The sequence below is a fragment of the Vigna unguiculata genome, chromosome 7 (genome assembly GCF_037176805.1).
Source record: "Vigna unguiculata cultivar grain cowpea cultivar isolate G323 ecotype 2 chromosome 7, ASM3717680v1, whole genome shotgun sequence".
Taxonomy (NCBI): Eukaryota; Viridiplantae; Streptophyta; class Magnoliopsida; order Fabales; family Fabaceae; genus Vigna; species Vigna unguiculata.
Genome location: NC_140798.1, coordinates 48,006,470 through 48,020,210, shown reverse-complemented (window position 1 = coordinate 48,020,210; position 13,741 = coordinate 48,006,470). Strand labels below are relative to the sequence as shown.

At 36.3% G+C, this 13,741-nt stretch overlaps 4 protein-coding genes across 4 annotated transcripts; 3 read left to right on the top strand and 1 right to left on the bottom strand.

The window, feature by feature from the left end:
• Positions 1–240: 240 nt before the first annotated feature.
• LOC114191667 (inositol transporter 1-like) lies at positions 241–3,717 on the top strand. Its single transcript, XM_028080999.2, has 6 exons — positions 241–893; positions 1,315–1,385; positions 1,618–1,953; positions 2,042–2,149; positions 2,239–2,424; positions 2,812–3,717. Exons 1-6 carry the CDS (start codon positions 746–748, stop codon positions 3,451–3,453), a joined length of 1,491 nt encoding a protein of 496 aa, XP_027936800.1. The 5' UTR covers positions 241–745; the 3' UTR covers positions 3,454–3,717.
• A 428-nt stretch (positions 3,718–4,145) lies between these two features.
• LOC114192026 (inositol transporter 1-like) lies at positions 4,146–7,619 on the top strand. Its single transcript, XM_028081566.2, has 6 exons — positions 4,146–4,489; positions 4,576–4,646; positions 5,259–5,594; positions 5,971–6,078; positions 6,154–6,339; positions 6,718–7,619. The coding sequence occupies exons 1-6, from the start codon at positions 4,336–4,338 to the stop codon at positions 7,363–7,365; spliced, it is 1,503 nt and encodes a 500-aa protein (XP_027937367.2). The 5' UTR covers positions 4,146–4,335; the 3' UTR covers positions 7,366–7,619.
• A 2,563-nt stretch (positions 7,620–10,182) lies between these two features.
• Positions 10,183–10,838, top strand: LOC114191468 (uncharacterized). The gene has a single exon (XM_028080644.2). The coding sequence runs from the start codon at positions 10,183–10,185 to the stop codon at positions 10,600–10,602; it is 420 nt and encodes a 139-aa protein (XP_027936445.1). The 3' UTR covers positions 10,603–10,838.
• An 827-nt stretch (positions 10,839–11,665) lies between these two features.
• On the bottom strand, positions 11,666–13,343 carry LOC114191467 (uncharacterized). The gene is made up of 2 exons (XM_085676283.1): positions 12,906–13,343; positions 11,666–12,149 (listed from the first exon to the last, which is right to left on the bottom strand). The coding sequence occupies exons 1-2, from the start codon at positions 13,229–13,231 to the stop codon at positions 11,900–11,902; spliced, it is 576 nt and encodes a 191-aa protein (XP_085532409.1). The 5' UTR covers positions 13,232–13,343; the 3' UTR covers positions 11,666–11,899.
• Between the last annotated feature and the right edge of the window lie 398 nt (positions 13,344–13,741).

Here is a 13,741-nt window from a genome sequence, read left to right as displayed (position 1 = left end):
TATATATATTTTTTTAATTCTTTAAGCATACGATAGTCCACATTTGTCACATGTAATAAAATGACGATTTCGACATAAGAAGGGAAACCCAACAAAAACAAATACTGTACTAAATATTTTCAGAACACAACCTTAAATTAAAATACAGGCAAATATGTGATTTCGCGGTCCCTGTTTCTTTGGAATGGATCAACTATTTTTCTTCATAATCCTCATTTTAAGATCTTAAAATTAAAATATACACGTCTTAAAGTAAACTAAGGCCATCTTAAAAGTTTACTTATTCAAATTTTCGAACTGGATTTGATAAACACATTTATTTTAGTGGCTTGTGACCTTATCCTCAATATTATAATGCATGTTTTTTTTTATTAAAAAAAGGTTGAAACGGGCCATTTATAAAAGAGACATGATTGTCAGAAAACGCCGTTACCTATAAGATTTTGGCAGTCTTAAAAATGGTAACAATAGATGTTGGGAATCCTCTTAGGTCCAACCAGAATGCATGCATGGCATCGCATAACATATCGTGTCGTTTCCCTTTTGAAACACCCAAGAAACAAAAGGGAAAACGCTAGAATCTGAATGGATGATCAAGTTTTCTGGGGAATGTCCAAAATTTGCAATATCCATTGAGAATTGGTGAAGGTTACTGTACCCCCATTGAATTCGACCACTGCATCGTGAATTTAATAATTTGTTATCATTATAATTAGGTTTGGATTATATTAAAAAATTGGGGAAAATGACGACGAGAATGCAATCGGCACCAGGAAGCTCAGGGTATTTGGATGTGTATCCCGACCGAAAAATCTCGTTTTTTAAGAGTCCTTTTATTCTCGGACTCACTGCTGTCGCTGGCATTGGTGGCATGCTTTTTGGCTACGACACGGGTACCTAATTTCTCATTTATTTTAATATTGTGCTTTTCATTTTCTCATTTTCAACTTTGTTCCATCCCTTCTATTCTGTGTTTCTTTTCAAATTTTGCAGTTTGAACAAGTATTGCTAGGGTTTCATAGCTTTTGAAATTATTTAGATAAAAACTTGTGTGCACACTTCAAAAATTAGAATGGTAATGTATGTAAATAGTAATGAAAATTAAAAAAATTGATGATGTAATATTTTGAAAAATATAAATGAGTGTTAAATAACAGTATAATCACGTATAACTAAAAAAGTATATAGCATCCATATATGAATAAGTGTAAAATTACATGTGATGGCTGAACATGTTTTTGAAAACACCCGTGTCCCTGTTCCTAATGTCCAAGTTATTTTCTCTGTAGCTGAGTAACATTCATTTTGTCACAGGTGTCATATCAGGAGCACTTTTGTATATTAAAGATGATTTTGAAACAGTTAAACAAAGTAATTTTCTTCAGGTACGATTAATCCTTGTGATCTTCCCATGTGATTGAGTTCAGAGTTTACAAACAGACATTCATGTATATAATATGATGTGATATTTATCTGTTTACAAGTTAAAGTAAGTATTGGAATTATGGTTTGATGCTATAGAGATCCATAACTGAATCAGAAGAAACAATTATGAACTCATTAGGAGTTTCAGCACATGATTGGAAGTAAATGAATTGTAATAGTATGATTTGGCAGGAAACAATAGTGAGCATGGCAATTGCTGGTGCAATAGTTGGAGCAGCAACAGGAGGATGGATAAATGATGTTTATGGACGAAAGAAGGCCACTCTGATTGCTGATGTAATATTTATTTTAGGAGCAATTGGCATGGCAGCTGCAACAGACCCTACTGTTCTCATTCTGGGACGTTTATTGGTTGGTTTGGGTGTTGGTGTTGCATCTGTTACTGCTCCTGTGTACATTGCAGAAGCATCACCATCTGAAATAAGAGGCTCATTAGTAAGCACAAATGTTCTCATGATAACTGGTGGACAGTTTCTTTCCTACCTCGTAAATCTTGCTTTCACACGGGTAAATAATCGATTACTTTGTTTACCATAGAATTTAGTTTTCTTTTTCCGAGGTGTCTCAATTCAATATGTCTCAATTATTGAACCAGGTTCGTGGGACATGGCGATGGATGCTTGGGGTTTCAGCTGTGCCAGCAGTGGTTCAGTTTTTTCTCATGCTTTCTCTACCCGAATCCCCAAGATGGCTCTTTATGAAGGTTCAGACAGCTGCAACATTCCTCTGCTCTTATCAGTAGTTGTCATGTTTTGTTTTGTGATCTTGTGTTGTGTTGTGTTGCATGTGCAGAACAGGAAAAATGAAGCTGTTGATGTGCTTTCCAAGATCTATGACATCGATCGCTTGGAGGATGAAGTTGATTTCTTAACGGCTTTGTCAGAGCAAGATCGCCAAAGAAGGAAGAACATAAAATTTGGTGATGTTTTTCGATCAGAAGAAGTCAGACTGGCATTCCTCGTTGGAGCTGGACTTCAGGTAACATAAAACACATTACATTACATCTAGTATCATCACTAAACTCATTTTCAGTCTTAGAATTGAGTTTTCTTCGTTAGATATCTCCTAATTTTAATTTTATCGATGAAGATACATATATTTTATTTTTTTATATTATTATCAAATATTCATATATTATAATGATATATTAAGTTTTATTTTATTCCTTATAATATGACATATTATATTTTATATATTAGACAAATTTTCAATAAATTAATATGAAAACTATTGCTTTTCATCAAACATTTCTTCTGCATATCGTTGTTTTTCATAATTTATATATATCTATCATGATTTCAGAATTAGGACATTCTTGTATGATATCTAACATTCTTTTTTCTCTATTGTCAATCATCTGTGCAGGCTTTCCAGCAGTTCATAGGTATAAACACAGTGATGTACTACAGCCCAACAATTGTTCAAATGGCTGGCTTCCGCTCTAATGAGGTGGCTCTTCTGCTGTCCCTTATAGTTGCTGCCATGAATGCCGCTGGAACAATTCTTGGCATATACCTAATAGACCACGCCGGGCGCAAGAAGTTGGCTCTTTCTAGCTTAGGAGGGGTATTTGCTTCTTTGATAATCTTGTCTGTGTCATTCCTAAACCAATCATCAAAAGAACTCTATGGATGGCTTGCAGTGTTGGGTTTAGTTCTGTACATTGCTTTTTTCGCCCCAGGGATGGGTCCTGTGCCATGGACTATGAACTCAGAGATATATCCTGAGGAATACAGAGGAATCTGTGGGGGCATGTCAGCCACTGTGTGTTGGGTTTCAAATTTGATTGTGTCTCAGAGCTTTCTTTCAGTTGCAGATGCCATCGGAACAGGTTCCACTTTCTTGATTCTTGCGGCCATTACAGTTTTTGCCTTTCTGTTTGTGCTGTTATATGTTCCAGAGACCAAAGGATTGACCTTTGATGAAGTGGAACTGATATGGAAGGAGAGAGCTCGGGGCCATAACGCTGACTCACAGACCCTTCTTGCTGAGGGAACTCAAAACTAATCTTAACCACACACTCACATCATTTTATATCTTTCGGATTTTCTTAATTACATATATTTCTTTTCACGTGTACATATGCTCCCTCTCATGTATGTATGTACACTACTTTTACCTGTACAAGCGACTGAATTTAAAAAAGAAAATGTTTATTATGTAATTTTAAGTTTATGAAAATAATAATGTTTTATTTCTTTTTTTTTATTTAAGTTATTTATATATTTTGTAAATAAAATGTGTTTTTATCATACAATTATTTCAAAAACATGTGATAATTGAGTCGATTAAAATAAATAAACTTATTAACAATCTCACACATTATGATATTAGTTAATCAAATCTTCTTTTTTCACGAAAACAAATAATATCTACAAACTTAAAATAAGTTTGGTAACAAATAAAAAAATCATCACTTTAAAAAACACGTTTTCTTAATTTAAACAATCTCACAATTTCATTGTCTTTTTCTCATTTTCTTTCTTTCTCTCCACTCCTTCGAGTCCATTCCTAAACCAAATATATAAATACACTTAGAGTTTGGTTAAGCGTGAGGGAATGGTTAAACAGTAATGGATTAATGTTGAAAGTGGATTAGATTTGAAGAAGGTGCATGAGTAGTATCAGAGTCAGATGATAAGAACATGGAAATAATAATATACGAAGTGGACCACACCAGACAACAACATGCAACGGAATGAAACCACTGTTTGACTTATGTCCTGTTCGTCCCTAAGCAGTTAATAAGTTTCCATTCCCAAGCAAGTAGAAATGGAATTAGGAAACCCATGTCAGAGTGTGGAGTGACTTCCAAGTGTTTGTGATTTGGTCTCACTCTCATCTGGGGGATCAACTTTCGACCATTGTGGGCACCGCACGCACGGCGACATGACCATCACGACGATAACCCATTCCATTCCGGGAAGCTCAGGGTATCTGGACATATACCCAGAGAGGAAAGTCTCCGTCTTTAAAAACCCTTACATCATAGGACTCACTGCTGTCGCTAGCATTGGTGGGTTACTCTTTGGCTACGACACAGGTACCTACTTCCGCACAAATTTATTCTGATTTTATTTTAGGATATATTTTTTCTTCACCCGAGAATGACATTTCATTGCATTGCAGGTGTTATATCAGGGGCCCTTCTCTATATTAAAGATGATTTTGAGGCCGTCAGACACAGCAATTTTCTACAAGTACTATGCCAATACCTATTTCCTTATTCAATCTTTTTATCAGTCCTACACTAATCCAACTGTTTCAACCAAATTTTCATATTTGACCATTGAATTCGTACAAAATCAAGAATGCTACTGGTGGAATTTGATTTTTCTTTTCTACTGGGCAATGCCAGTTGTTATTGTGGTTCTACAATCAGTTTCTCTACTTTTACTTTTAGTGGTTCCTGCGGCAATGTCTGCTTTTTAATTTTCCTCTTCTGAAGTGCGTGTCAGATTTTTTGCCATAAATATATTTGTCTGATTAAAATACTCTAAATAAAAGATTTTAAAAACCCAAGCTTTCATAAAAGGCTTGAGTAAGTTCCCTGTTCTGTTCTAGCGGTTCTACCATTTCTACTGACACTTCAGAGGAAAATAAATTAAGAGGATGGAGCTGGTTTCTTTTAGTGATTGCTGTGTTATCCATTAAAGATCATGACGAGAGCACACAAAAGATGAACTTTCATTCTGAATAAAACTTTAGGGTGGTTATGTATCACAAAATGAAATTTATATATGAAATTCAAATGGATGAAAAAAACAGTTGGCTAATTGTCATTGGATCTGTCTAATTGTATTGAGTTGCAGGAAACAATTGTCAGCATGGCACTGGCGGGTGCGATTGTTGGGGCGGCAGCAGGTGGTTGGATTAATGATGCTTATGGAAGAAAGAAGGCAACCGTCATTGCAGATGTTATCTTTACTCTGGGAGCAATTGTCATGGCCGCTGCTCCAGATCCTTATGTTCTCATACTTGGCCGTTTTTTTGTTGGTTTGGGTGTGGGTATAGCTTCTGTTACTGCTCCTGTTTATATTGCAGAATTGTCACCTTCAGAAATAAGGGGAGCATTAGTAAGCACAAATGTGCTCATGATAACTGGTGGACAGTTTCTTTCCTATCTCATAAATCTTGCTTTTACACAGGTTTTTTTTTCCATGCTTTGTTTTTATTCACTTCTCATGAAATAAAATAGCAATAATGTCAATTATCCAGCGTCGTTTTGTATCCAATTAAACAATAAAGGGTAAAATTCATTTTTTTTCCACCAGTGATTTGAACTCCATCACTCCTCTTACACTTTTCTCAAATGTAGTTAGTGTTTCTTCTTCTTTACCACGTACATTTCTAATAGAATCAACATGAGAAATCGTGAACATCTCTAACCCCCTCAATATACAGAAAAAGAAAATAGGCAAAGCAGAGTTCACTACGGGAAAATGTTTTAGCTCAAAATATCATGTTCCTGTTTCTGAGTTGAGGGTATTATTTCAATGACTACCCGTATTCTTAATCAAGCAGGTCCCAGGAACGTGGCGGTGGATGTTGGGAGTTTCAGGTGTGCCAGCAGTAGTTCAGTTTTTCCTTATGCTCTTACTGCCTGAATCACCCAGATGGCTCTTTATTAAGGTTGTATAATTGTTTTATGTTTTAGGTTTGAAAGCTATTTCTTTTATACAAGTCTTTTCTTTCACGTGTGTGCAGAATAGGGAAGAGGAAGCCATTACTGTGCTAGCTAAGATCTATGACTTTGCTCGTTTAGAGGATGAAGTTAATTTACTTACTACTCAGTCAGAGAGAGACCACCAAAGAGGTGATAATATCAGATATCGGGATGTTTTCAAATCAAAAGAAATTAGACTTGCATTCCTTGCTGGAGCCGGATTGCAGGTAAGAAAAACTTCATATTTGGAGGCAATGTGGTAGCAAAACATAACTTCTCTCATATTGGAAACAAACTTGTGTTGTGATTTTTGCTTGAATTATTTATAGGTGTGCATTAATAACATGAACGCTCTTCTTGAGTAATATCTTTCCCAAAATAGAAAAACCAAAATGAAAGAATAAATGAACATGCTTTCACTATTTTATATTGTTAGGATGAACTGTGTGATGTCTGCTTGTTCCGTGTGAGAGAAAAATCGCATGTCTGTCATCTTTGTGGTTTCATTTCATTATCCTTGAGGCCAGAAACACACTGAGGGACTATGTTCTTACTCTGAACATGCAAAATGAAGTGTGTTCTTATACCGTCCCATGGTTGCACAGGCATTTCAGCAATTCACAGGCATCAACACAGTGATGTACTACAGCCCAACAATTGTCCAAATGGCCGGCTTTCACTCTAACGAGTTGGCTCTTCTCCTCTCTCTCATAGTTGCCGGCATGAATGCCGCCGGAACAGTTCTTGGCATTTACCTTATAGACCATGCAGGGCGGAGAAAACTGGCCCTGTTTAGCTTAGGAGGGGTAATAGCATCTCTGATCATCTTGGCCTTGTCATTCCTTAACCAATCATCTGGAAGTGGTTTCTATGGGTGGCTTGCAGTTCTTGGTTTGGTGCTATACATTGGTTTCTTCGCCCCAGGAATGGGAACTGTTCCTTGGACTGTTAACTCAGAAGTATATCCCGAAGAATACAGAGGGACATGTGGAGGCATGTCTGCTACTGTGAATTGGATCTCAAACCTAATTGTGGCACAGTCATTTCTATCGGTTGCTGCAGCTGTAGGCACTGGTCCTACATTCTTAATTATTGCTATTATTGCTGTTCTTGCCTTTGTGTTTGTGCTTGTCTATGTTCCTGAAACCAAGGGGTTGACGTTTGATGAAGTGGAGCTGTTATGGAAGCAGAGAGCTTGGCCCAACAACCCTGAATATGCTCAAAACCTTCTTCACAATGCAAATCATTCCTAGGAATGCAAAGCATCCACGCTTATGTGTTGTTGTGCAGTGATTCAGTATATGCTACATGTGATGTGATACACTTATAGTATACATTATTTTTTACACACTGTATATCGATTTTGATGCACTCAAACTTGGTCCACACACCTCTTTTATTTCATACCATTGTCGTTGCTACTTGGACATTATGTCAAAAATGTTATGTTGTAATGTATTTTTTTTTTATATGAAGAAAAAAAGAAGAAGGTTCTTTTGTGTTAAAACCGTGCCTCTTTTGTTCTTCGTGCGTGTCTACTGTAAAATACGAATATGACTGTAGGGTCACGTTAATAAAATTCATCAATTTGAGACGCGTCACGGATGACGTCATCAATTAAAGTGGTTATTTAATAATAAAAACACTTGGAACACGTTGCACTCTTCACGCGGTTACGATTCAACCACGTGTTCATCATCATCTTCTTGTGGTGTGAATGGTTTTCACATGGTCAAACTGACGTGGAATCGTTTATCCAATTCATGAAACAGTCATTTTGTTTATTACTTATTCTACATCTTTCAATAATTTATTTTAGAAAAAAAAGTATTAATTCTTTCCGCTGCTGTTTCTCGTAAGAACAGATTTAAAAATTGAGATTTCTCTTAAAGTTGTTGTATTATTGTTTGTTTTACAAAATAGTCTTGTATAAAAAATATAAGCCAGTCAACATTAAATGTGACAAATTAATATTTTAAACTCTCTTTCTCATGGTTATAGAAAAAGGTCATCTCACCAGCATGAAATAACTGTTTTTTTTTTCTCTTTCTTTTTACAAAATTCAAATTTTCATATGCATAAAAAAAACAGGTTGTAATAATACAGAGAATAAAAGAGAAGAGAGAAGACAATATGAACAAATGATAGGGCCAGAAGCAAGTTAGGTCCTATTCTGCTTTTCATATACGTTCTCATTTTATGCTAACCGAATCAAGCAATCAAATTATTGGGATATTAAGGATTTTTTTTCTTGTATAATTTAAGTCGAATTCATTTTCATATACAATTATTTTTAAATTATTGTCTAAATTTAAAATGTTTATTTGAATCAATTATTCTACACTGAATTGTGTTGTAATAAAGATAGTTGAATAAAAGAGTGAATCAGCTTTTGGATGTGTTATTGAGTGATGGGGACTGGCCACGTGGGTTGTTGGCCTGTTCTTGTCCCACTCATTGCCACCAATAATACACTTACTCCATCATCTCATGCCATACCAATTACATTCATTTCATACATACATACATCATCATCAACCACCATCATTCTGAAACATCTTCATTCATATTTATTACTTCTAAATACTCTTATTGTTTTAGCATTATCATTCAAAAATTCAAAGATAACTTAAGGAATGCAACTGCAAAAGCGGCGTTAATGATCATTAATTCTTCATTGCTTGAAGTGTGTGTCCAATTTAAAGATGAACATATTTTTGTCTCCTAATTGAAATAAAAAATTCAGATGGATGGATTACACATCAATCATATACAACAGTTTCTTGATTGAAAGCAAGAGTGTTGCTTTGAACTTTAACTTTGAATCACATACACACACTACAACATCATTAATTTCACACCAGATTTTACGGTATCTGATTCAGGTTGGGGGAACCATGTTTCGAAAGATTCGTGTTTCTTCAACAAAAAAGAACAAACATTGTAGTTCATTTTCGTGCGAGTTTCATTTAATTCTGAGGCATGAACAAACTTACAAATTGTCTTCACTTACTGAATTTTACACAGACCCACATGTTGATCCCCAATCAGACAGATTCAAGAGGGTTTCATCCTCCTTGTCTGGAATCAGACACAATGCAAATTGCAAAGGCTGTGATGTTCTCTAATGTATAATGCATACCACATATTCTACAAAATGTTTGGTCCTGGAGGCGTACACAATAACCACTCTTTTTTTCTTATTAAACTGAACTGAATATGCTTTACTTTTTCTAAATTATGCAGATTCCGGGGCTCTTGGTGCACCTGTGAAAAGAAGAAAAGACATGAACAAGAACAACTGTTTCATTTGCTGGTTTTATCTTCGGATTATTGACTTTGACATTGTTTTAATGCATGGCACTGTGGACGATTGCAATCATTTTGACAGTTGGTTATAAGAAATTTGAATTCCAAGGAAGATGTTATGTTATGTTATGTTTATATATGGGTTGGTAAAATATTGGATCTGAAAAACTAAACAAGATTGGAGTAGATGAACAAAACCCTGTGCTATGTAGACTTTTAAAAAAGTTGTGTTTGATTTGTCTGTTTCAATAATTTGCCCTTGTTTGTGTGGATTGTATGATCTCCTCACATGCCTATTCCTTCAAGGGAATTGATGCAAACAAAAACCAGGGGACCCACCCACCTTTCACACTCTCAACTCCATTTTTTATTTTATTTTTCTGTATTTATATATTCAAATAGCTAATAAAAAAGGAAAACTTGATGATATAGATTATGGAATTGATTTAAGATTTAGCAGTACCTTTTAAATAAATAAAATGTCAAATCTCACATGATACGTTGAATAATCCGCAAGAAAACACAGAAGCTTCTGGAATCTGGGGTCTCGCAGCTGCATTAAAATACCTACCTGAGAAAAAAAAAACAAAATTATTAGGAATTAGAAAAATAAGAAAGATGAGCTGGAATATGATGATGGTATGGGCATGAGATGATGGTATGCGACATGCATAGCGAAGGTGGAAGAGGAGAGAGAGAGAGGTATTTGGGAATAGATAAATAGCGGAGTGGAAGGAGAGAGAGAAGAGAAGAGAGTGAAGATGGAAAGAGAAGGAGAAAGAGAGAGAAGGGTGGAGAAGAAGGGGAAGAAGAAGAAGCAGGTGCTGTTGGAAGGGTACGTGGAAGAGGATCTTGCAAGGAGCAAGAGTCTGTCGGACGAGGATCTGGAGGAGTTGAAGGGGTGTTTGGATCTGGGGTTTGGCTTCAGCTACGACGAGATTCCGGAGTTGTGCAATACCCTGCCGGCACTGGAATTGTGCTATTCCATGTCTCAGAAATTCATGGATAACTCGCCGCCTTCACCTTCGCCGTCGCAGTCGCAGTCGCCGTCGCCTCAATCGCTGTCGACATCGATTGCGAATTGGAAAATCTCGAGTCCCGGTGACCATCCGGAGGATGTGAAGGCGAGGCTGAAGTTCTGGGCGCAGGCCGTTGCGTGCACTGTGAAACTGTGCAGCTGAGTATTCTTTCAGCGATTCCTTCATTGATTCCTTGATTTACCTGGAGACGACGGAGATGCGATCGATGATGGGTGGAGATGAAGGGTTCTGTTTCTTTTCGCCTCTCAGAGTAACCCTAACCCTCATTTCACAATATTCACAGCCTTAGGCGCAGCCCTGGGCACCGGCATCATCTTGTCACTTGTTAATTAAGATCATATTTCAATAAAAATTTTATGTTCTATGTTTCGGATCTACTACTTCTCATGTTGTTCCTTCTTCTGTTGCAACTCGATTCAAACCAACCGTAGATACTGTTTTTTGTGCAGCGGTTCGGCATCTACTTGTTGCATCACCCTAGGTAACTAACCTAACTGCACTAACGTCTTTTCGATCTTCGCTAATTAATTAACCCTTGTTAACATCTAAAATCAGTGTATGTTGTCGCCTAGGGAGGAAAAACCAGGTGAAGTGAAGCCATTGGCATTGCTTGCTCCCAGATTTTCCCTCACTCTGGAGACCTCAAAACTAATCGGAGATGCAATTCTGATAACTCAATCTTAGCGATGATGGCTGCAGCAGTATAATTGAATCTTACAAATCGTCTCGTTTGATAAAAAGAAAAAAACTTTCGTTTCTACCCATCATGATCAGTGACCAGAATCTATGGGAAACGACAAGGATTCTTCACGAGACGATTCACGGATGTTCATTTGTTAGGAGTGCGCCTTTTCAGACAACGAACTGATTCGATGTAATGAGCTTTTGTATTGTACATAAATGTCTCAGGAAATTAGAATGTTTTGGCGTGTCACGTGATCCATAGTGAGTTGGAGCAAATAATGAGGAGTGCCTTATGTTGATACGTGATACTTTGAAACAGATAGATGCCAATTCAGATCAGAAAGACAAAGTCTCACACAAGACCCAACACCTGTCTTAGACGTGAAGAACTCAAGACAATAATAATATATAATAATAATTCGTGAATCTAGAGCCAAACCAAACCGATGGACTTTGTCATTACTAATGATACGTGTTAAACTCGTATTAGAGGACCATTTATTTGTGTTTGAAAACATGGTTTAAAACTAAACAAATGTTTTTCTTATTCAACCAATAATTTAACAATTGACGGAATCCACGGAACAGCAAAAACAAGTTGTGTTTATCTGACTGTTGTAATGATTTTCATAAAAGAGCGTGCGTTGTATGTAGGACGAACATGATTAGATAACATGTTGCCCCAATTAACTTTGTCAGCATCGACTTTTTATATCGGATTATGTCTGCATCCACCACTTTCATACAACTCAACTCACCCAGCCATCATTTTGTCTTTGAACACAGTTTTACTTTTGTTTTCCCGTTGATCCTTTCTTCTTCTCGCTTGAATGTGTTTTACGTATTCTGACACCAAGGCATGAAATTTAGGACCGATGTTGCTACTGTTCCTCTTCAAAGTCCTGGCAAGGTGCTTCTGAGCCTTGTGAGAGTGGACAGTGCAAAGAGCTGGAACAATGGATCTCAGAATGGGTTTGCCACAAGTTATGGGTTCAGCTTCTGCACTGAAAAGTGAAAACAAAAGCCAAATAAGTGTGGATAGAAGTGGCACATTGAATTGAATGGGTTACTTTAAAATAATATTTAGTTATAATGGAGGAACGGAACAGACATATCATATCTTAAAAATGTATGATTGAAGATTCTATGCAGAAAGAGAAATATCATGAATACAACTTTGCTCAATAGATTATTGATTAAACTAACGAAATGCTTTTCCATTTCAACCAAACATCGTGGGTTTGATCCTTCGGAATATGCGAAACAAAAAAGACCTAAACAAAAAGCAACTGAGGTGGTTAGTCATCTTGCTAATTTGCCAAAGCAAACATATGATTGCAGGTATCATCCACGACAGCTGCAAAAAAACAAATAAAAAGACCCAAACGTGTAACCAGTTTATTCGTGCATATGACACTGCAGGGTCCGCTGAATCCATCTCACTACTGGAACATTCAACATCACAAAAAAAAAAAAAAAAAAAACTGTCTTTTGTGCCATGTCCCTTCTCAAACACTTCCATCACAGATCATATACAACGCAAGGAATTGACAGGATTAGTTTGACATAAACGATTGAATTCAAACAACAGCTTATACTATATCATCAAATTTTTTTTAAAAAAAAAAAATACCTTCCCTTCAGATTTGGTTTCAAAGGAAGTGGAATAGATACTGAAATTGAAAAACATGAAACAAGGCTTGCTTACGCTATTCAATTATGCATGATAACAAGAGAGAGAGAGAGAGAGAGAGAGAGACCCTTTGATAAGATAATTGCAGGGCTTATAGAGGTTCTGGTTGGAATCGGAGAGAATGTGAAAGTGGCAAAAGGAAGTGAAAGGCATGGGGTTGAGGTTGCAACCGAGGAAAGCACATGTGGGAAGGTGGAAATGGCTAAAAGGGTTGAGAGCATAGTGATAAAGGTAGTGTCTGTAGAGGGTCTTCACGTCTTCCATCAGGTGCCAATAGAGGTCCCTGTAACACTTTGAGAGACGCTTCAGATTCTGGAATCGCCGTTTCAGAAGTTGAGACCGAGTAAGGTAAGAAGGCTTAGGCTCATCCATTGGAACTGTGATTCGGTTCATTCTTCTCCCAACTGCCGCAGCCGCTTCACCACAACACACCTCAACGCAAAAAGGGGTAGGGAAAAGGGAAAATAGGGAATAACAAATTCAGAACTAGGAAATACAAATGTAATGTTTAAATAATTAAAATTTGTCTTCCCTTTATTTTTCTAAACAATGAGTTTTACTTCTTTTTTTCCTCATTGTGTTTTCTTATTTAACATGTGAAAAATAATACCTCTCAAAAAAAAACACCCACTTAACAATTCTTTTTGATAATATTAATAATATATTAGAAACTTTTAGAATAGGAGTAATGACATTTTAGCATCAAACAAAATCTTAACAACTTGATTTTAGGGGTCATTATAATAGTTAAACTTCTGTAATTGAAAAGAAAAAAAAAGGACAAAAAAAAAGATGAAGTGGTGGATTTCAAGATATCATTACTTTTTAAAATAAAAAAATAAGACAAATATAAGGATTTTACAAAATTTGGATTTCAAATTTTTCGTCTTCTTAGAATAGAAT